The sequence below is a fragment of the Lynx rufus genome, unplaced genomic scaffold, assembly GCF_022079265.1.
Source record: "Lynx rufus isolate CCGP_SWC_20201006 ecotype Redwood Valley unplaced genomic scaffold, mLynRuf1.p SCAF_10, whole genome shotgun sequence".
NCBI lineage: Eukaryota > Metazoa > Chordata > Mammalia > Carnivora > Felidae > Lynx > Lynx rufus.
In genome coordinates this window covers 50273883-50298666 of record NW_025814824.1, presented here as the reverse complement: position 1 = coordinate 50298666, position 24784 = coordinate 50273883, and the positions used below count along the sequence as shown (strand labels likewise).

At 34.6% G+C, this 24784-nt stretch overlaps 1 protein-coding gene across 1 annotated transcript in view; it reads right to left on the bottom strand.

Annotated features, from left to right (window-relative positions):
- IFT74 (intraflagellar transport 74) overlaps nt 1-24784 on the bottom strand; it is an 89833-nt gene that overhangs the window by 27064 nt on the left and 37985 nt on the right. The window contains exons 9-13 of the mRNA XM_047065100.1: nt 19215-19353; nt 17526-17588; nt 13541-13684; nt 11857-11897; nt 9090-9169 (exon numbers count right to left, since the gene is read on the bottom strand). Of these exons, the coding sequence (XP_046921056.1) occupies nt 9090-9169; nt 11857-11897; nt 13541-13684; nt 17526-17588; nt 19215-19353 (467 nt within the window). The remainder of the gene's footprint in view (nt 1-9089; nt 9170-11856; nt 11898-13540; nt 13685-17525; nt 17589-19214; nt 19354-24784) is intronic.

Below are 24784 nucleotides of genomic sequence, written 5' to 3'. Positions count from 1 at the left end.
ATAGAGATGAAGAAGACCTTTACATTCAAGACATTTATACTCCACCAATGCAAGTACCCCAAAATTATAAACTATTAATTCAGGCCTTTTTCCCCCTCACTTGGAGGAAAAAATAAATGGGTATAGACTATTACAAAAGACTTGGTATACTGTAGAAAGGACATATTATTGTCTTTTGATGGTGTCTGCTATAGAAAACTAGTGGAGTAAGAGAGATACGCTCTTCTTGCACTACCAAGGGGCTGAGTAACCACCACAATTGCCTTTGTCCTCACTATCCGTTCATCTGACTCTATTACTTCTCTGCCATCAAATGTATTCTGGACTCTAGGCTTACAGAATCATCTTGATTTTTATTCTCCAAGAAGTTGCTCTGCCCCTAAAGAAGGTCTGAGTACCATTTCCCCTCCATATTCTCTCTTGACCAATATACAACAAGGCATACGCTAATGATTCTTCTGGCCTAAAGTTCCCCACATTGGCAGGCCTACTGATTTTGGAGGGGAAAGAGCAAACAAACAAATGAACAATCAAAAACACTAACCAAGCAAAACAACAACAAAATTAACAAATAAAATTAGAGAAGTGGGCCATGAATAAACCCCAAAGGACTTTTACATATCCAAATTCTTTCCTTTCTAGCATTTGGGGTCCTTCTGAGGCTAGCTAAGTCTCCCCAGGACCTTTGAGTAGTCAATACCTTTGAATTTTCCTTCTGTGGCATGGTTTTAGTCTCTACCATTCTGTTCATTCTACTCTTAGTGAGTTCCAGTTCTTTTTTTGTCCCTTTTAAAGTATAATGCCAAAAAATACAGGATTCGAAGCAGACTATTACTTCCCATACCCTATATATTCACCTTTTTGTTAATGCAACCTAGGATTTCAGCTGTTTGGGAGGCTATAGCACATTAATTCATACTAAACTATTGTCTAAATCTTTGCTAACATTTTCACCTATTTTAGTAAGCCAGGACACTTTCTCTTCCCCTTTCCTACTTAAATTTTAATTAGTTTGGGGTTCCTGTTAAATTCCATCTTTTTATATTCAGTCTCTCTTTCCCACCTACTTTTCACCTATCATCGTAGCAGTAAGTAATAAACTAGCATATGAAATACTACCAAACTAGTACGTGAAGATGAGTCCATATAAGTTTAATGTTTTAAACTAACTTCTGGCTTCAGGCTTCATCCAACTTATCAGCCATACATTCTCTGCAAAATGTTTTAAATTTTTGCAGGCAAGTTTTCTTACAGCTATGCAGTAAATAATTCTATTTTTACACACTGGAGGCACTTTAAAAATATATAATAAAAATTCTCTAAATATGTAAAAGTTGAATTATTATAAAAAGCCTCACCATATAAATAAGAGAAAAAGGACTATAAAGACATGTGTTTTAACAGAGTAATATCAATAAAACTGGATGGTATAATGAGTAGTCCTTAGAATGTACTAAACACAAGTTCTTAATTATTTCCTCAAGAAGTGGTTATAAAACTTTAGCATGTATCAGAATCATCAGGAGGGTTTGCTGAAACACAAATTCCCTATTCCCAGTGTTTCACATTCAGTAGGTCTGAGGTGAACCCAAAGAATTTTTATTTCTGACAAGTTTCAGATAGTACTCAAGTACCTGATCTGGAAATGATACCATCTTCTAATGAAAAATACAAAATGTAGCTTACCCAATCTCCAAATTGAAAAATAAGCAATGATTCATTCTTCTTCATTGAATGTATATTGAATCTCTACAGAACAGCAATGCATAAATGCCATTTGGCATCTCAGATACCAGAGGATAAACCACTTTGAAACTGAATCAGTTATTTTAAACATCCTAGGGAAAATACTTTCCTCAAAATATGTTTTGGGAAAATCTCCAGGAAAGTTACTCAAGTTTCAGTTTATAAATTAATAGCATTAATAATAACAGCCAGTAACTAACATTATGTGCACTTTTATAACTGTATGCTATTTTGAGTCAGTTACTTACATATACACACGCGCGCACACACACACACACACACACACACCCACCCATTCATTTAATATGCATAGTGACTCTAAGTGGTAAGGAGGTACTGTTATCATCTCCATTTTAAAAATGAAGAAACTACTAGATCAATTAATTATTCATTAATTTTTTAAAAAAGAGGAAACTAAGGTATAGAAAGGTCAGATAGTATGTCCAAGATCATCCAGTAAAATGGCACAGCTCAGATTTGAATACAGGAATTTTGGTTGCAGAACCTATGCTCTTAAATAGAACTATCCTGTCTTTATAAATTCTATATTATCTAACATAAGTAAAGAATAAAAGCTTCCAAACTAGGCCATGGCACCCTGCGTATGAAAAAGTATCCTATGCTTCAAAGAAGCATATAAATTAGAGTAAATCACAATGAGTTTATTTAGAGTTTAGGAAAGTAATGCAATGATTCTACAGCACTTTATGTATACTTCTATCATGATACATATTTATTATATTGCAGCTGTTCAATATTTAGATGTCTGTGATATGTTGTATCAATAATCACATATTTAGTTTTACAATCTAATCCATCTTTGGAAAGGTACTGAACTCTAAAAATGAGGAAATAATTTGTAATGAGTAATAATGCCCAAGAATCCTTCTTGCAGAGATATGTGACTGTACTTTTTTTTATGTGACTGTACTTTTTCAACAGTATTTGTCAAGCCTAGTCTTTGTAAGTAGACATCCAGAAAATTAGCCCCACCTTGTGGATCATAGTAGTCCTACAAATTCAGGCCTTTAAGAACAGTGAACCATCAAAGTGTATATTCTCTTGACTGACAAAAAATAAGAAATTTATAAATAACACTGGTGAGGAAGCACTTTCACATACTGCTGTTGGCTGTATAAAACAGCACAATCTTTTCAGGAAGAAATAAACAAAAATAATAGAAATTGTAAAAGTAACATTCTATTTAAAATGTCACTTCTAGAAATTTATCATATGGAAATACACAAGCTAATGAACATGTATATAACAAGGTTATTTACTGCAGCATTGTTCTTGGCGGTGAAAGATTAGAAATCATCTAAATGTCAATGTGGATCCAGTGAATACTTTAACCATAGTAACAAAGAGGATGATAGCAGGTAACAATTGTTGAGAGTAATAAATATGTGCCAGGTACCATTCTTGGTCTGGCTTTAAAACTCTGACATTGTGGGGAGCCTGGGTGGCTCAGTCGGTTAAGTGGCCAACTTCGGCTCAGGTCATGATCTTGCGGTCCGTGAGTTTGAGCCCCGCCTGGAGCCTATTTCAGATTCTGTGTCTCCCTCTCTCTGACCCTCCCCTGTTCATGCTCTGTCTCTCCCTGTCTCAAAAACAAATAAAAAAACGTTAAAAAAATTAAGAAAAAAATAAAATAAAATAAAACTCTGACATTGACCACTATACTATACTTCTTAGAATGAAGTAGATATCCTCAAATGGAAGAAGGTACATTATATATAGTTAAATGAAAGACTCAACCTCAGAGAACCTGTATTACTCCATCTTAAAATACATACACTTATATATGTACAGAAAAAGTCCAAAAGGCTATAGACACCAAACTGTAAATAATGATCACCTCTGAAGACTGGGATGACTCTAAGGAGAAAGGAGATGACTTTTTACTTGATACACTTTTGTACTGCTTGAATTTTTCACATTAAGTATATATCAGATTTTTATAAAAAAATAAAGCACACAATTTTAAAAAATGAATTAACTAGAGTCTTTAAAATAACTTTAGGGGTGCCTGGGTGGCTCAGTTGGTTAAGCGGCCGACTTCAGCTCAGGTTATGATCTTGTGGTCCGTGAGTTTGAACCCCACGTCGGGCTCTGTGCTGACAGCTCAGAGCCTGGAGCCTGATTTGGATTCTGTCTCCCTCTCTCTCTACTCCTCCCCTGTTTATGCTCTATCTCTCTCTGTCTCTCAAAGATAAATAAATGTTAAAAAAATAAAAAATAAAATAAAGTAACTTTAAAGAAATTTTTTTTGACAATTAGGAAGGGATAACCTCCTATAATTGCACAGTTAATGAAAGCATGAGAATGGTCATTTGAGGCAACACACACACACACACCCCGTAAAATGAAGTACATTCAGGTGATTAAAACTCTAGAAAATTCTGAGTAAGCCATGTTTATAACTGGTAATTTCTTGATAAAGATGGCAGGTTTAATAGGCACAGTAACTCTAATCCTCTCCCAAACTCAACAAAAACTACAGAAAAAAAATTTTAAAGGTAAAACTCCCAGCAATGAGATTTTTAGTGGAGTCTCTTTGTCTAATTTTGGAATCAGGGTAATGCTGGCCTCATAGAATGAATCTGGAAATCTCCCTTTCATTTCTAATTTTTGGAATAGTTTGAGAATAGGTGTTAAGTTTTCTTTAAATGTTTGGTAGACTTGCTCTGATAAGCCATCTGGCCCTGGACTTTGTTTTTTGGGAGACTTTTGATTATTGATTCAATTATTTTGCTGGTTACTGGTCTATTTAAGTTTTGGTAGTTTATACGTGTCTAGGAATTTATCCACTTCTTCCAAATTGTCCAATTTGTTGGCATATAATTTTTCATAATATTCTCTTATAATTGTTTGAATTTCTTTGGTGTTGGTTATTATTTCTCCTCATTTATGATGTTACTTATTTGGGTCCTGTCTCTTTTCTTTTTGGTAAGTCTAGCGAGGGGTTTATCAATTTTATGAATTTTTTCAAAGAACTAGCTCCTGGTTTCATTGATCTGTTCTACTGATTTTTTTTGTTTCTATATCATTTATTTCTGCTCTAATCTTTATTACTTCCCTTCTTCTGCTGGCTTAAGGCAGAAACAATACTTTAAAAAGCACAATTAACCAAATATTTAACGGCTGTCATTTAGCTGAGAAAGGAGAAATCCATACGGGTTCTGCCTTTTCTGAAAAGTAGCATGGCATCTGCCAATCATGCTCTGCTTGAATAATGATGTAGTTTGGGGGAGCCTGGATGGCTCAGTCAGTTAAGCGTCCGACTTTGGCTCAGGTCATGATCTCGTGGTTTGTGAGTTTGGGCCCCACGTCAGGCTCTGTGCTGACAGCTCAGAGCCTGAAGCCTGCTTTAGAATCTGTGTCTCCCTCTCTCTCCGCCCCTCCCATGCTCATGCTCTGTCTCTATCAATAATAAATAAATGTTTAAAAAAAACCTGTAAAAAAAAAATGTAGTTTGTACCCAAATTCTGACCATGTTAGCAACTTTCAATAGAACTATTTCTCATTGCTTCTAGTTAGTATAAATAATAAATAGTTCCTTACAGTACAGTATATATATTTTAATCTAAATATTTTTAGAACCTATATAACAAAATTACCTGCTCCATCAATAAGGTAAAACCACTGTATGGGTGAGGTCTAATAAATATTTAACATGATAAAACTCAATCCCTCAGAAGTTCAAAAAGAGTAATGATATCTTACTATATTGAAATTTTCTTTATGAGATTTTTTTTTTTTTTAAATCACTTACAAAGATGAAGTAAAGATGTGAGAGCAAAGAAGCCTTTCTAGAAGTGGTCAAAAGTCCAGGGGCACCTGGGTGGCTCAGTCAGTTAAGCATCCAACTTTGGCTCAGGTCATGATCTCACGGTTTATAAATTCGAGCCCTGCATTGGGCTCTGTGCTGACAGCTCAGAGCCTGGAGCCTGCTTCAGATTCTATGTCTCCCCATTTCTCTGCCCCTCCCATGCTCATGCTCTGTCTCTCAATAATAAATAAATGTTAAAAAAAAATAAAAAAAAAAAAGAATTGGTCAAAAGTCCAAGTGTACTATGAGGATAACTCAGCATCTGAATAATGAAGGTTTTCATAGGATAGTCAAATAACTGTTAATTTATTTTACTAAGTTAACTTTGAAACATAACTACTCAAAGTAACTTTTGACAAGGTATAACTATAAGGACTTGTCAAAATAAATAAATATAATGCACTTATGGAAGATACTGGATTACAGGGCCACTGTTAATACTGAGCAGAGAACACGACTACACCTAACACAGTATCCAAGGATGCCTGTGAATTTAAAATGAATTATGCAAAACTGAAAGGATGAAGCAACTACTAACATAGTGAGATATATATTATTAACATTATTTATGGTTTATATGCTCTTTTAACCAGAACCACTACAAGGCAAAATGGTGGCCTTAGGTGGATTATACAAAGGCACCCTAAAGTAGCAACTGTGAAATTAGTAAAATGGCCAGAGAAACAAAGCCTGGGGCAGGAAAAAGCATGAATTGGAAAGCCAAAATAACTTGATTATCCTCTACACCTTAAGAAGTGGATTATCTACAGTCTTCAGTCAAGGGACTGTGAGATTGCAGATAAAGGTAAGAACCCATCACTTTACTGGTAATAAATAATGAATCCAGGGTAGGAATCTTCCAGAAAGTAATAAAACCTTTGCTAACCAATCAAACTGTCTCTGGAAAAGAGTGCATATGTACATCCTAAGAACTAGAGGGCCCAAAGAAGTGACAGAGCTCAATTTTCACCTTCAGTTCATTCTCAAATCTTTCCCTGCTAAAATACATCACTGTTTCATTCATTCCACAAACATTTATTGTTTATTTTCCCAGACACCATGTTGATGAAAGAGGTTACCAGAGTGAATAAGACACAGTCTGCATCCTTTGAGGATGTACAGCCTAAAGGAAAAGACAAACATCCAAGGACATAGTGGTAATATAGTATGGTCAATACAGTGATATATTTATGCACAGTATGCTCTGATACAGGGGTGTGTGTGTCTTAGTCCAGCCCTGATATAGGTCAGGGAGGGAGGTTAGGGTTATTATGCTAGATGAAAGGATACCTGAGGTAGATTTTAGAGATGAGAAGTTAGTAAGTAAATAACAGGGAAAAGAACATTCAAGACAAGGGAATAAATAGTAGGAGAAAAGGACTGAGTCTGATTTATGGTAAAGGGGGTGAAGTGCAGGATACTGTAAGGAGATTATTATTAGAATATAAGGACATAAATGATGAGGAGGAGAGGAGACTGACAACAAACAAATCAGATTGCAGAGGGACTATAATGCCATGCAAAGATTCTTAAACTTTTTCTCCCATAGGTCATGGGGAACCACTGTTAAGCAGGAGAATGACAGAGAATCAATTTTACTTCAGGTCACTTTAGCAACATTGAGGTAGATCAACCAAGAGCGAGCAAGACTGGAGATGGGGCAACCAGTTAGAAGGCTACTGCAAAAGGTCAGACGAGAAATAATGAAGTCCTGAGCTAACACATAACCTTCTAACAAAACCCCCCTGTGCTACTGCACCCATAATTTATGTTCACAGTATAGCACAAGAACAAAAAATTAATGTGTTAATATATATACGAACATACATATGTACATAATATTTATGTAACACATATATTTTTATAGATACTTTAACACTTTTTTGTTACTATTACATTATAGATTGTCTTTTTCCACATTAATCAAAAAGGACAAAGAAGGTTAGAAAACAAAAAGGAAAATAGAAGCCAAAATTCAAAACATTCTACTTAACTTAGAACTAGCAATTAATAGTTACCCTTAAAATGAATTACTTTACTGGAAAAATAAATTGAGTGTTGTTAGAAGTTTAAACGTAGGAAGAGGAAAATTGCTTAGAAAGTTTCCTATAAAGCATCTAAAATCAAGAACATTATCAGATTTCTCAGAATAAGCTATTAATAAAAAAATCTAGAATACTAGATCTACATAAATTAAAAGCAATAAAATAATTTAATAAGGAAGATAGTATGACCTTAGTTTTAACAATTTAATTGGAGCTTACCTTGTCATATATACCATTTAGTATTCATAAACTTAGTGAGGAATGACTCATATTCACTTTGCAGATGAGAAAATTTAAGCTCAGAAAGGTTTATCTGTTAACTGGAACTTAAAGTTTGTCTGCCTTGTATGCCTAATATGCCTAAATGTCTTACTTGAAGCCATTACTAGTAGCCATATGTAAATAAAACTAAGCATTTCATAGGAATATTTTTACTTCACAAATGTAGCACTGATTAGGCTTGGACAATAGAATAAAACTTTGGGATCAGAGAAAACTTGGTCTAAACCTAGACTTTACCCCTTCCTAGCTGTGGGAATTTGAGTAATTTCTCTGGGCTTCAACAAGTATAAAAGGGCTTACAAGGCTTCAATGGTTCTTGAAAAGATCACATAGTACCCAATCCAGGTAAGTAAGCAATCAATAGTAGCTAATGCTATTATTCACACATCAAGAAAAAATATAAATAATATAACCACACATATACTATAACTCTCCAATCCCTACATGTTCATACCCCAGGCTCCCACAAGGGTTCTAGTCCCTTTGGCCCTTCATATCCCACAGCTGGGGGAAGTAGGGAAAGGATCAGATCAGTACTTGCTACCTCATTACAGGGACCCCTAAGAAATTAATTCTTTCTGTTTGGGACTTGATCCTCTCTCTCCTCCCAATTCTATCAGCTACCCCAGTTGATTGATAGCTGACCACATTAAGAAGGTATAAATTAGAAATCTGTAATAACTTTAAACCATTTTATTTCATTTTTTTAAAAAAACTGGGGTGCCTGGGTGGCTCAGTCAGTTAAGCGTCTGACTTCGGCTCAGGTCATGACCTCGTGGTTCAAGAGTTTGGGCCCCATGTCAGCCTCTGTGGTGACAGCTCAGAGCCTGGAGCCTGCTTTGGATTCTGTGTCTCCCTCTCTCTCTGTCCCTCCCCTGCTTGTGCTCTGTCTCTCTCTCTCTCAAAAATAAATAAAAATATTAAAAAAAAAAACTGCTTTGCAAAACAAAATAAATTCTTGTCATTATATAACCACTTTATTTCAAGTTTTTAGTCAACTTACACAATTTAATATTAATTATATTTACTATTATAGTATAGTTCAGCATTTTAGTAATGTTAGAGATATCATACAGAATTAAATATTAAATCTCACGTAAATAGTCCCTGAAGTCCAGGGCAATACTATATCAATACTGCTATATACCTGCTATCACACATTATAAAAATACCAGAAAAATTACCTTGGTGTTCTTCTAAATCCATGTCCAGTTGTCTAATTTCTTCATTAAATTGCTTTATTTTTTCTTTTATATCTGTTAACCTGTTGAAAATATTATTTAATAAAGTTATGTAAGAGGGATGCCTGGATGGCTCAGTTGGTTAAGCATCTGACTCTTGATTTCGGCTCAGGTCATGATCTCATGGTTCTTAAGTTTGAGCCCTGCATTATGCTCCATGTTGACAGCACGGAGCCTGCTTGGGATTCTCTTCTCTCTCTCTCTCTCTCTCTCTGCCCCTCCCCCCTCCCCAAGATAAATAAACTTAAAAAAAAATAAATTTGACAGATAATTTAGATATCCAGTAAAAACATTAAAAATAAATTAAAACATTAAATAAAAATTTAATGATGTTAGGAAATCTTTTCTAAGTTGCATAAATAATATCTATAAATAATACGCCCTATTCTGAAGACAATACTATAGAGAGAAAAATCTTTTCCAGATCTTTTTATAGGATTCATATTTAGAATAGAAGTATATTCTGAGAAAGTTAGGTTGCCTGATTTCAATAGCAGACCTTTCCCCCATCCTTTTCTTGAGTTTGACTTGTGATATTAAAGTGAAAAATTTTTAGCAACCTTCTTTTTGCAGGTCTATAAAAACTGAACTAAGTTGACAAATTAGTCTCAAAAATTAGAGAATAAAAAATTTACTGCTGACTGACAATTATATAGGTTAAAATTTTTAACAAACAGCATTTGTACTTATTACAAAGCTACAATAATTAACACAATGTGGTACTGGACTAAAGGAAGACATATACAGCAATGGAATAAAACTGAGAGTCCAGAAATGGGACCCCCTGTATTGATACACAGCTGGTTTTTGACAAAGGTGCAAAAATAATTAAATGGGGAAATAATATTGAATAATATTTATTGAAAGAATATTTCAACAAATGTTGCTGGGACAACTGGATAAGCACAAACAAAAGAATAAAATTGGATCCTACCTCATACCATATACAAAAGTTTACTTAAAATGAATCATAGATCTAAACATAAGAGCTAAACTGTAAAATTCTTAAAATAAATCATCAGCATAGATCTTCATGACTTTGGATTAGGCATTGGTTTCTTAGACAGGACACCAAAACCATAAGCAACAAAATAAAAAATAAACTAGACATTATCAAAATCTAAAACTTTTGCTCTTCAAAGGACACCACTAAGAGAATGAAAAGACAACCAACAGAATGGTAGAAAAACTTCACAATGATTTATCTGATAAGAGACATGTCTCTAGAATATATAAAGACTTCTTAACAATTCAATAATAAAAAGATAAATAATCCAATTAAAAAATGGGCAAAGGGGGTAGCTGGGTTGGGAAGTATCCAGCTCTTGATTTCAGCTCAGGCCATGATCCCACGGTTCTTGAGTTCCAGCCCCACATCAGGCTCTGCACTGGCAGCATGGAGCCTGCTTGGGATTCTCTCTCTGCCTCTCTCTCTGCCCCTCCCTGGCTCGTGCTCACTTTCTCTTTCTCAAAATAAATAAATAAGCATTTTTTAAAAATTGGCAAAGGATATGAACAGACATTTCTCTAAAGAAGATATAGACATGGTCAATAAACATCAGTCATTAGGGAAATGCAAATCAAAACCATAATGAGATACCACTTTCTACCCATTAGGATGGCTAGAATTAAAAAAAAAACAAACAGATAATAACAAGTGTTGGTGAGGATTGGAGAAACTGGAATGCTCATGTACCGCTGGTATAAATGTAAAATGGTGCAGCTTCTTGGAAGATAGTCTGGCTGGTCCTAGAGTTACTATATAGGCCAGCAATTTTATTCCTCAGTATAAACCCAAGAAAAGTGAAAACATATATACATCAGTGTTCATGCCAGCATGATCCATCATAGCCCAAAACTGGAAACAATCCAAATACCCATCGACTGATAAATGGATAAATATGGCATATTCACACAATGGAATATTATTTGGCAAAAAAAAAAAAAAAAAGAAAGAAAAGAAAAGAAAAGAAATTATATACTGATACATACTACCACACAGATGAACCTTGAAGACATTATGCTAAGTGAAAGAATCTAGCCACACAGAACCACATACAATATGATTCCATGTGTACAGAATATCCAAAATAGGCCAAACTACAGCAACATAAAGTAGAATGGTAGACTAGGGCTGGGAGTGGTGGATGAGGGGGGTGAGGAAAGGGGTGTTGGATCTTACTGAGGTAATGATTGCACAATTCTGAATATACTAAAAACCTTTGAATTGTATACTTTAAATGTGAATTGTATGCTAAGGAATATACATATACATATATATATATATAAATGGTTTTTTTTGAAAGAGAGCACATGTGAGTGGGGGAGGGGCAGTGACAGAGGGGGACAGAGGATCTGAAGCAGGTTCTATGCTGACAGCAGAGAGCCCAACGCAGGGCTCAAAGCCACCAACTGTAAGATCATGACCTGAGCTGAAGTTGGGTGCTTAAGCGACTGAGCCACCTAGGCGCCCCTGGTATGTATCATATCTTAATAGAGCTGTTTTTAAAAAATAATTATGCTATCCAGTGGCTCTTAACTAAGTATTAAAAGAAATACTTAAATCTCTACATAAGATTGAACATTACATCAGTATTATCAGTGTGAAACATAGAAAAAAATAACTAACAATATGTACCTATTGCACATTTAGAATGAAATTTAAAACATGTGAAATGGATGTAGTGTGTCATATTATAAATGTACTTACTGTCGCTCCATGCTGGCTATTTCCTGATTATCTTCTTTAACCTATAAAAGCATATAAACAAAATAGTACTTAAAGAGTTACTTATCATTAGGCTATCTTAAAGAGAATTTCCTTCTAAGGTATGTTGTACAAACATGTCAAATGTAGTCTCTTTCTTGAAATCTATTTCTTAAAATTCAACCTTTGAAGTCAAAAAATATATATATTTTATATATAAAAATTTTATAATTATGTACACACACACACACACACACATTATTAAGAAACTACTCTCAGATTTTCCCTTTTTTCTCAAAGCAAGGGTGATGACTAATACATCTATACCTATCTGTTTGGCACCATGAGGCTGTTGTGTCTTCAGGCCTAGATCAGTTTACATAAATATCCAGGCTTTCTGAGACTGTCTTTCCTTAGCCCCTCACCCACACCCACACAAGGCAGGGTTGCCAGATTTCATGATCTCTATTACATTTGAATTTCAGATAAATAATAACTTTCAGGGCACGTATTTACCATGATTAATATATGTGTGTGTGTACACACATGCACACACACACATATATTATAATACATATATTATAAACAATTATTCATTGTTTATATGAAATTAAAATTTAACCGGTTGTTGTGTATTTCATCTGGCAATCCTATCCCAAGATCACATTCTCCCTCCCCTGCGTCCAATGATTTCTTTCCGAGGAACTTCAGAGATTCTAGATTTTAATACCTTTCTGGAATGATTCTAACACTTAAATAGTTCCTGAGTTGATCCCTAAGGTTCATCCAAACCATTTGGGCTCAACCTAATCCCACAGAGGAGTCTCATCTGTAGGTTCCTAATGGGTGCTGTTCCCAAATATATATGCAGTGCTCCAGGAGCCCTATAGTTAGGGTGTCTCAGGATAAACAACAGGTTAATTATAACTTAGTGCTAGATTAAAACTAGCTTTGGGGTAATAAGAAAGCTAATGAATACATGTGACACAACCTGGTGACATACTGCGATTTCATAGTACATTTTAACTCCATTCACTTCACAGAGACACTGATAATAATCACCATAAAATTCATTAGCCTTGGGGCATTTTGTTTTCTAAATATTAGGCCCCAAACAAATAAAGGAACAGATCTTCAATAAGCTCATCTAATTATTTATGGACCAATAAAGAAGACTTTCAGTTTTCTTATATGGATCCAAAACATGAAAAATGGCCAAAATGTGCACAAGAGCCATGTAAAATTAGGATTTAAGTCAAGAAACAGCTTATGTGAAAAATGACTTGCACCTAGATTTTCTTGGTCAAATAGTTCATCATTATTTATTTATTTTTTAATGTTTATTTATTTATTTTGAGAGAGGGAGAGTGAGCAGGGATGGGAGGGTCGCAGAAAGAGAGGGAGAGAGAGAATCCCAAGGAGGCTCTACACTGTCAGTACAAAGCCAGGTGGAGGGTTCAAATTCACAAACTGTGAGATCATGACCTGAGCCAAGATCAACAGCTGGACACTTAACCGACTGAGCCACCCCAGCACCCCAGTTAATCTTAATTTAGATGAAACTCACTTTTCACTGTTTTTGAAGACAATAAACTTACTGGCTTTCTGTTCAATATATATGCCTTAAATAAAATAATCAGAATACTTAACAAATCTTAACATAGTAAAGTATTTTTGTTTTTTCTACCTGCTTAAGTAATCTCTCTCTCTCTTCCATTGGAGATCCCATGCTTTTGTCTTCAGCAATCATTTGGTCTCGATGGGACTCCAACTCATAAAGTTTTTCATGCAGCAATACAGCCTCCTGTTTAACCTGGGAGTGTGCTATTTCCTAGTGAGCACAAAAAGAAGAAAAATTTAATTGCATTTTATAAAAACTACTCTCAAGTAGGTTTTAGTTTATAAGAATTAGGACAAATTTAAGCCATCAGCATGTTCAAATAGAGATATCCAATATCTATACTACTCAATAATGCTACAAAGCACATTTGTAAATTGGAAGAATAAAAATAAACTTTTTCCTTCATAAGCCATTTTCAGTTTAAAATTCACAAGAAGATGGTGGTTTATCTTCTAAATATAACGCCTGAACAAAGACAGACATCTCTACCATTGGGAAGATAATTAAGAAATTGTCACAATGTATGTACAACTTAAACCACAACATTCATTTGGAAGTCCAAAGACCTGATCTCTAGAGGGAAGATATTTTCTCCTGGCTAGTCATATATATTCTACTACAATATTACAAGTTGAACTTTGTCACCCAAAGATATGTTGAAGTCCTAATCTCCAGTACCATGAATATGACCTAATTTGTAAAAGAGAGCACTCACAGATTTATTCCAGTTAAGATGAGGTCATTAGGATAGACCCTAGTCCAGTGTGAATGGTGTCCTTATGAGAAGATGTACAGACAGAGACAAAGAAGGAGAGTGCCATGTGATGACACAGGCAGAGACGAGTGATGCAGCTAAAATAAAGGAATGACTACCCAGGATTGATAGCCACCACCAGGAGCTAGGAAGAGGCAAGGAAGGATTCTAACAGTATCTCAGAGGGAACATGGCTCTGCTGATACCTTGATTTTAGATTTCTGGGCTCTAGAATGGTGAGAAAATTTGTTGTTTTAAGCCACCCAGTTGGTGTGGATTTATTACAGCAGTGTTAGGAAATTAATACACATACATAGGATAGTTTTGTATATTCACCACTATTCCACTGTTCACAAAGAGAAATTAAGGGCTGTGATAATTTTCAGGTAACCAAAAGAGGTAGGGATGTTGACAGTGATGAGGATGAGGGGGAAAATGACATTTGGAGCTGTTATTTATTGAGCAAGTGCCTGTGCCAGGCACTATATTCCATGTTCTTTAGACACTATCTCTAATACTCAAAGCAACTCTATCAGATAATACTATTATCTCTGTTTTACAGATGAAAAGACAGAGGATCTAAATCTAAATAATTTTCTAAGTTAACAAAAATAAAAGTTAATGATGATATCTGAAACCAGGCCCACAGCATGAACAAGACCAAATTTTTAAGATGAAAGACCTCTTTTTTGGAAGCCAAAGAGAAGGATTAAAAAAAGGAAAAAGCGTGTAAGAGGAAATGTTTGAAAGTCTATTAAAAAAGCATCTTATAGAAGTGCCTGGCTGGCTCAGTTGGTGAAGAATGCGACTCTTGATCTCAGGATTGTAAGTAGGGACCACACTGTGTGCAGAGATTACTTAAAAATAAAATCTTGAAAGAAAAAAAAAAGCAGGGGTGCCTAGGTGGCTCAGTTGATTAAGCGTCTGACTCTTGATCTCAGCTCTCAGCTCTTGATCTCAGAGCCAATAAAAAAAGCATATATACAGCTCAATTAATCGATTAGCTTCAGGTCAAACAGCACGATAATAAAATACAGATAGAAGAAATACAAGTTATCTTGAGATACCCTTTTTCATAGCTATCTCCCCCTTCCTTTATTTATTTATTTATTTATTTTTTTAATGTTCATTTGTTTTTGAGACAGAGAAAGACAGAGCATGAACGAGGGAGGGTCAGAGAGAGGGAGACAGAATCTGAAGCAGGCTCCAGGCTCCAAGCTGTCGGCACAGAGCCTGACGCGGGGCTCGAACGCACGGACTGTGAGATCATGACCTGAGCCAAAGCCAGATGCTCGACTGAGCCACCCAGGCGCATCTCCCCCTTCCTTTTGTTTAATCATCCTAAAAACCTCTTCAAATTGTATCTCAATAAAACCGTTCCTGAATAAAACTCATGTTGATTCTTCACCTATGTTTTTTACATTCTGGTGAAATGAACAAGTAATACTTAGCATAGTAGTGAACACACAGTAGATATTCAATAAATACGAGTTAAATGATATCTGACACAACGTTTTCTTGAAGAACAAGTCCAAATAAAAAATAGAAGGAATCTGGCAAAAGTTAAATAAAATTAGTAACTTATACTTTTCCTGATTTGGGAATACTGTAAGTTTTATAAAATTTCATGTTATCTTACTCATACATGTTCTGATTCCAAAAAGTAGCAGCAATATAAACACTAAGTCCAAAAATATAGCTTATACCTCTTCCTGCAGAAACTAAATTTGCCAAGTGAAATAAGACCTGACATTCCCTACATACCCTAAAACAGATAGTGAGGAATTCTGTAGGGCAGCTATGTTAATACTTAATATGGCCCTTATTCTTTGAAGCTTATAGAGATCTGTTACCATAGAGATGCAAAAAAATAAAAATCATATATACCCACGAGGACAATCAGATATAGAAAACCATCTTAACATTTTAAGCAAACTACTTTTCAACAGTAAATTTCCAAAAGAATTACAAAATACTCATGCTTAATTCTTTTTGCAAGACAGTAATCTTGTCAATCTACAAGTGTTCCCAATCCTATTATCATGATACCTGCTGGAATCCACAGGAAATCAGGAAAGGTAGGCAAGGTTTGAGGTACAGACAGTATACTGAAGTGTAAAGGACATGAAAAGGTAGTTCACAGGAAAAGAAATACATTGGCCAATAAATATATAAAGAAATACTCAATTTCATGCATAAACAAATGAAAATCAAAACAAGATAGAAATTTTTACCCATTAAACCAGCAAAAATGGAAAAAGTGGATAATGCTTGCCATTAATGAGTGCAGGGGAAAATAGGCACTCTCATACATTGAATCTAGAAGTAGAAAATGGAACCACCTCTTTGGAAGGCAATTTGGCAACCTGACATTTTAGAAGTGTGTATCCTTTGACCCACTGCAAGAAATTTATCTTAAGACATATTTACATAACTGCATAAAATGCATGTTTTTACTGCAGCACTGTTTATAATACAAAAAAACTATAAACAACCTATTCATCTACAAGGCTATGTTATAGTTATAAAATCTAACACAGTGCAGTAATTTACAATGATTTACAACAATAATTACAATAATTTACAATAATAATTTACAATAATAGCTGAGGTGAATAGAATTCAAGAGAGAATGTTAAGTGAAAAAAAACCAAATCAAGCTGCATATGAAGTGTGAATCCCACTTGAGGTTTTCCATAACAATAAAACCAAGATAAGATTATGAGATTGTTGTAAAGATTAAACAACAATGCTGGTGATCTTTGTAAAGAGCTCAAAAAAAGCACATAGTAAACACTCAAAAAATACAAAGTACTTCTGTCTAGAAAGAGGGGGAAAAAACAGGCATTTTCACTTTTATCTTATTCAACTGTTTTGAATAAAAAATAATTTTTTGAATAAAAAAATTTTTCATTAAAAAACACGTGCTTTTTAAATTAAAACTACTTTAAATAAACAAATAACAAATGCAAGCATTTACATCTTTAAAATGATGAACTAATCTCTCTCCCTTTTCACTTTTATTAGACTCTTTCTTCACATGTCTTTAACTTACCATTAGATTTTACATGCCTCAGCAAGGCAGAATGATTCCTTTTGCACACAGTAGGTACTCAATAACTGAATCTAATTTCTTAACAAACTAGGATATTTGTGGTGATGAATGGGAAAAAAATTATACTCCTCTTAGTAAACTGCTAAATAAATATGTCCTTGAATGAGTTCCATTAATATATTTAGCTGAATTATCTTTTGTAGCTGAGTAATATAAGAACCTTTATTTGATTTTATACGTACAGCTTCCAAGCTCTCTTTTTTCATGTTCAGTGAGTCTAGTTGTTGCTGAAGTGTATCTAATTCCTAAGAAAAAGGAAAAAAAGCAAATATATATGCAAGTTATATTTAGAATAATCTGTTTCTCAACATTTCAAATGTGGTTGTGGCAAATATGATTGTGGTTTTGTAAACATATTCAACTCATATCTTGCTATATGACTAGAATTTATTAACATTATTTGTATTTTTGTTAATTTCTTTCATTACTCCTAAAAACTATGCCATGATCTACCTTTAAAAATACCTTATGAGCTTGTCAAAGGTAGCTAGCCCTTTACACAGTGAATCATCATTGCGTTTCAAGAATATTAAATATCAGAAGCCTTCAAATTAATGATGTCATTGTTTAAAGTCATGATTTTTAATTTTGATTTCTTAACTATGTTTTCATATATTTTGTCTAATTTCTTTTAGAGCCAACACATAATATACATGGCTCACTCCTAGGGACAAGACTTTTGAGCTGATTAGTTATTCAAAAACAGCTGTGCAAGGGGCGCCTGGGTGGCGCAGTCGGTTGAGCGTCCGACTTCAGCCAGGTCACGATCTCGCGGTCCATGAGTTCGAGCCCCGCGTCAGGCTCTGGGCTGATGGCTCGGAGCCTGGAGCCTGTTTCCGATTCTGTGTCTCCCTCTCTCTCTGCCCCTCCCCCGTTCATGCTCTGTCTCTCTCTGTCCCAAAAATAAATAAAAACGTTGAAAAAAAAAATTTAAAAACAAAAAACAAAAAACAAAAACAGCTGTGCAAGATTAATTACATTTTCATGGTATTTTGGCATTTCTGTAATAGTCTTTTCTTCAGTGTTTCATTTTATGTTATAAATCCTGAATAAAAAGTTATATTAAATTGTTGGTGAAGTGGGTGGATGAGTGGCTCAGCCGGTTGAGCATCTGACTCTTGATATCAGCTCAGGTCAGGATCTCACAGTTATTAGATGGAGCCAGCAGCCCCCTCTGTGCTAAGCATAGAGCTGGCTTGGGATTCTCTCTCTCTCCTCCTCCCCACCAAATAAATAAATGAACTTTAAAAAATAGTCAGTCAAGTAATATTTGAGAAACTGTATTCATTACTGGCATTCGTGAGGACTAATTCTCTGTGAACTGTTGGGTTAAGGGATATATAGGCATGTAAAGGCACTAACTTGCTAATCTAAGTCACCACCATAACTGAATGTTGGGAGAATTCTCAATGAGCCCTCAGCAGGCCCCCAAATTTTTACTTAAACACCATGATTAGGAAGCAAGAGATGTTCAAATCAAGGACACGGTAAAAGAGATGCTTATTAGGTGCTGCTTATTAGGCAGGAAAGAGAGTAAATATCTATATGGCTCTGGTATACGAGAGTTTTTATTATTTCCATTTACAGTTCATTTAAAAAAACAAGTGTTTCCATGAATCTTTGTAACATGCAGAAGTGAAAGATGCACAGAAATGAGTAATACAGTCAGATTAGGTCATTATGCAGCATACGCTAATGAAGTTTTCTAGATCAGTGCTTCTCAAATTTAAATGTCCATAAAAATTATCTGGAGACCTTGTTAAAATATTCTTATCAGTAGATCTCCAGGATGCCAATGCTGCCCATCTTCAGACCATATTTTTATTAGCAAGACTGCTGTATGCTTGGCACAGAACAGTGATTAGTATTACCTGCAACAATTTCTCATTTGTGGTTTTCATTTCTGTGTACTTGACTTGTTTTTCAGGAGACATGTTTTTGATAATGCCATCTGCTGCTTGCTTTTCCTGTTCAACTTCTTCTTCTACACTTCTAATTTGTTTTTCCTTCCTGAAATCAAAAGCAAGCATGTAATATTCCTCCTACTATATTGAGGGGGAAAACATCAATTAATTTTTCTCAGGTCATGGTCTGAACTAAATAGGGTAAAGTTATTCAACATAGTTTGTAATCCTTATAGATGTACAAAAAATTCTATTTAGAGAACAAACTAGCAGTTGCTGGGGAGGAGAGGGTGAGGGATGGGCAAAAATGGGTGAAGTGGAGTGGGAGATACAAAGTTTCTAGTTATGGAATGTATAAGTCATAGGAATGAAAAGTACAGCATAATATAGCCAATGGCATCAATATAGTGTTGTATGGTGATGGTAACTTGTGGTGAACGCTGCATAACATATAGAGCTGTTGAATCACTAAGTAACATTATGTGTCAACCATACTTCAATTAAAAATTAATAAGAAAATCCCTTATACATCCAAAAAAAATAATTTGGTCCCATCAGCACAGATTTATTTTACGTCTTTTTCTTCTCAATCCCCAAATCCTTCTATTTCCTTAGTGTCCATTTTACTTTATTAGAAAACACAAAGATTATCACAGAAAATCCTTAAAGCCATATATATACAAGGATGTGTTTATACTTTGCCATATCCTCAAGAGAAATAAGACAGTTAAATTTTAGAATAGTGGATTTTAAACATCTTTTGGCTATAGAATTCTTTGACCAAATGAAATCTTGTATGGTAGTTCACCATGTAAATGATATAAAGTAACACTGCTCTGACTGATCTGAGAGTAAGGAAACCTACAGTGCAATTTGATTAAAAAACAATCAGAGCTTTAGAATAATAATATATTTTGCTTATCTACAGCTTTAATTAAAATTGGTGTTCTGGGGCACATGGGTGGCTCAGTCTGTTAAGCGTTCAACTCACTCTTAATTTTGGCTCAGGTCATGATTCATGGTTTGTGGGACAGAGCCCCACATTGGTCTCTGTGCTTAGAGCACAGAGCCTGCTTGGGATTCTGTCTCTGCCCCTCTCCCACTTGTGCTTCTTCTCTCTCTCTTTCTTAAAAATAAACTTAAAAAAAATTGGTATTCCCAAAGTTATCAACTATATTTTAGCACTGCAAAATAATAAATTTATTTCCCTAAAAACATAACAGGAACATCACGAGTGTAATCATATAGAAGTAGTAGTGACTAAATTAATTATAAACAATAACCATCTTTATCATAAAATCACAAGAAATACCAGTGATGTGTCCCTTATTACCTAAGCAAGGTCAATTATCAATATGGTAGAGAAAAATTCTGAAAAAAATAGAAAGATGCTAGTTATCATGTAAATTCTTAAAGACTGACATATAAAAAGACTACTTGAAGATAAATGTTTAGTCTCAACATCAAAATTTCTATTTTGTGTTTCAAAATATGAGTCTTCTACTATTTAATCTTTCACATGTAGATATCAACTTCTACAGTTTTCACAATCTCTCTCTAAACCCTGTAGATGCACCTATCCTCCACACCTTTTATACTCATACCCCACTACCAGAATAAAATAATCTAAACTAAGAAATTTTCCTACAAATAATATCTCATAATAACCCAACAAAAGATGAACAAAATCAGGGGTGCCTGGCTGGCTCAAGTGCAGGAGCGTGCGACTCTTAATCTCAGAGTTGTGAGTTCAAGCCCAACATGGGATGTAGAGATTACTTAAATAAATAAAACTTAAGAAGAAAAAATGAACAAAATCAAACAACCTGGAATTTCTATTTATTTTTGTCTCACTGCTGGACAGAGTGATATCTTCACTTTGAATTTCAATTACTATAGTACAACAAATGCTGAACTGATACGGGTTTACGGGCTCATAGAACTTTCAAGCAGAAAAGGTCATCTATTGCAATCTCTTTGTTTCATAGATTAAGGATACTAGGCTCAGAGGAGTTAATCTTTTGGAACTAACTCATTCTAAATTCCATGATTATTCACTATCAATAAGGAATCTTAACCATGTTTTTGCCTGATTTATCTGTCTACTGTAGCAATATGGGAGCTCATACTATACAGTATTCTATTTCACAGATGAGAAGCTGCAGCATAAGGAAGGTAACTCATTTTTTGAAGGCCACACAATGCCAAGTGTCAGGTCTTTTGATGCTCTGAGCACTTTGCTCCTGTTATAACTTGGCAGTAAAACCACCAATGACAGTGTCATAAAAATGAGTAAATAACAAAGTTGAAACTCAGGGGAATACAAAACTTGGTGGTATCTTTTCAATTTGAATCTTTCTAAACACAAAATACCTTTAGGACTAACTTTAAATCACTCTAACAACATATCTTTTAAAGTATGCATTCTCAATATTATATACTTTAACTTGCAAAGTGAATTTGCTAATATTTAAATTTTTCAAGAGTAATTAAGAAACACAAAGGTTAAGCAACACACTTTATTTGTTACACTAAAAAAGTCAAAGATGACTTTAAGAAATTATTCTTCTAGTCAATCTTTTGCTAAGGAAGTCTAGTTTTTTTTAATCACGTGTTCACTAGGTACAAAGGTTAAAACATAAGTGAAATGCAATCATATGACATACTTTTTTTTAATGGTGTAGAAGAAACAGTAGACTCCTTAGCACACGAATCTCAGAGACAAAAGAAAAAAGTAAAGGTAAGATCCTATATATTTATAGGTTTGGTGGTTGCTGGTGAATTAAAAAAAACATATTTAGATTTGTTAAGTCTGTACAAAAATCTTTAATAAGTGATGAAAGAGGAGAAAATATGATTATATCTTGACATGATCTACTTTAGAAATATACACCTGGGACATGGCCAAAAAACTTTCTCGAATAAAGTTATAATGCAATGCAAACTAATTTTTCTTTTTTTGGGGGAAAAAGGTTGCATCCAGCTAATCAAATATATAAGATCTTTTTATTTTGAAATATGTTAATCACAGAGCATTCTGAAAAATGACATTAACTTAAAACAAATTTAAAAGATGAAAAAAAAAACCAAAGCAACTGGCCGCTAATTGGTAATTGCTGAAATTAGGTGTGACTATTCTCCTTGCTCAGAGGTTTTCTCTTGAAATTTTCCATTATAAAAATGTTTAAGTTTGCAAAAAAAATCTATAAAATGGTTGACTACAAAAGTGAAGTTAATCATGAACTGTTAATATCTTCAAACACATCAAATTCTGGCGTAACTAAAATATTTAATGGCAAACCTATATATACATTTTATTTAACAAAACCAACATAATTGCAGCATCTTTTTATTTCATGGTATGAAAGTCATAGGAAGTAAATAACCAAAAACTCCCAAGAAACTTATACTTGAAAACGCACTAAGGGGAACACTATTCTTTACCTATTATTTACTTTTGTGTAAAGCTTTTTTTTTCCTGTAAGGTAGGCTGTAAGCTAAGTCAAAAGGCACTTTATTTTGTAAATTAAAAGAAACTGTTATTCCATTTGTTCTTTATTTTTTTATCACTAAATTCAAACCCAAGTATCATTTCAAAATAAATTTCAAATTGAGAAAAAATTCCAATGGGAGGAAAAAGGCAGTAATAGATATCTTCTTTTTACACCAATGTTTTAAATGCGGTAAAGTGACTCAAGGACAATCTGCATACCTATCTACTGGCTAGCTATTCCACCCACCTGATTTCTTTAAGATAGCCAATAATGCTAGCAAATGTTTTTGTCTAGGGACTTCTCTACTCAGGTTGTGATGGTCAACATCCACTCCCTCTTTTATTTATTAAAAAAAATTTTTTTTTTAATATTTACTTTTGAGAGAGACAGAAAACAAGCAGGGGAGGGGCAGAGAGAAAGGGAGACACAGAATCTACAGGTTTCAGGCTCTGAACTGTCAGCACAGAGCCCGATGATGAGGAGCTAAAACCCACGAACTGCAAGATCATGACCTGAGCTCAAGTAGGACACTTAACCAACTGCGCCATCCAGGTGCCCCCACCCCCTCTTTTAATCTTTCCCCTTCCAAAAGACACACAAAATATATGAAAAGCCCCACAGACTGTGTAGTCCAATCAATGCATTTCATAGCTTTAGACCTAACAATGCTTGAGATTTGCTGAACACTTTCTTATACAGAATCTACCTTAAGCTCTGCATATATATTGCTCCTAACTCTGAAATTTATCAAAAAATGGGGAAAAATCCTTTTCTAATCTTATCACCTTTAGCACACTAGAGAAAGCAATTATTAGTATGAAATAGAGGATAAAGATCATAAATTACACATTGGTTTATAGTCCTGCCTCATCTCTCCATTACATACTTTAGCTGCTTCTTTTCCACATAATTTCTTAGAATCAGCTCATTTTTTTTGTAGCCTATTTGCTTCCTTTAATGATCCCTATCCTACTTATTTCTGAAAAAAATAGGACTTTTCCCTTACTCACCACTACCTTACCTACATTTGCACCCTCACTAAGAACTTTGCTACCCCACTGATAAATACTGACACAAGCCATTGACAAGGCTGTACACATGTTCCTAGAGGTGGTTAAACAGGGGTAAAGTACCTTTTATGTATGAATTAGGGATCCCCTTTTGTGGACAATGTTCTGGAATAAGAGCTTGAACTCATTTCTGATTTTAAAAGAATCAGATTCTAAATCTGATTCTAAAAGAATCTGATTCTGAGTCTACATCCAGTTTGTGAAATCTAGGACAGCAGTGGCTTTTTCTAATAAATTTAACTATGGTAAAGGAGAAATAAAAGAGATATAAGTATAAACAAATCAACATACTGAAGGTAATGACAAAGTGAACTAAAATAGACCAAAACTGAAATAACAGTAAATTCCTCATTGCTAATGAGGCAACAACGGACTTTATAACTTGAAATGAGGCTTGCTCATTCTGAATAGTTTTCTACTTCCTGCTCTGAAGGAATAAACTTACCCTTTAAAATATTAAGTATCGCATTGCAAGAAATGCTATAAGATTTAAAAGACTAAATTTCAGAAAGCCAATAAGGATTATAACAGGATATATTCATATCCTCTTAAATGATCATTTGTTTGCAATATAGTTTTCTAATGCTGACTTTAAGAAAACAGATAAAAAGAAACATCAAGGTCATGAATAAAATGACTAAATGGAAAGTAATTATTTAGCAACAAGAGTTTACTCAAATTAATGGCAATTTCCAGTTAAAGATGGCATGTCGGGGGCGCCTGGGTGGCGCAGTCGGTTAAGCGTCCGACTTCAGCCAGGTCACGATCTCACGGTCCGTGAGTTCGAGCCCCGCGTCAGGCTCTGGGCTGATGGCTCAGAGCCTGGAGCCTGTTTCCGATTCTGTGTCTCCCTCTCTCTCTGCCCCTCCCCCGTTCATGCTCTGTCTCTCTCTGTCCCAAAAATAAATAAACGTTGAAAAAAAAAAATTAAAAAAAAAAAAAAGATGGCATGTTGGATGTACATGTTAACTTT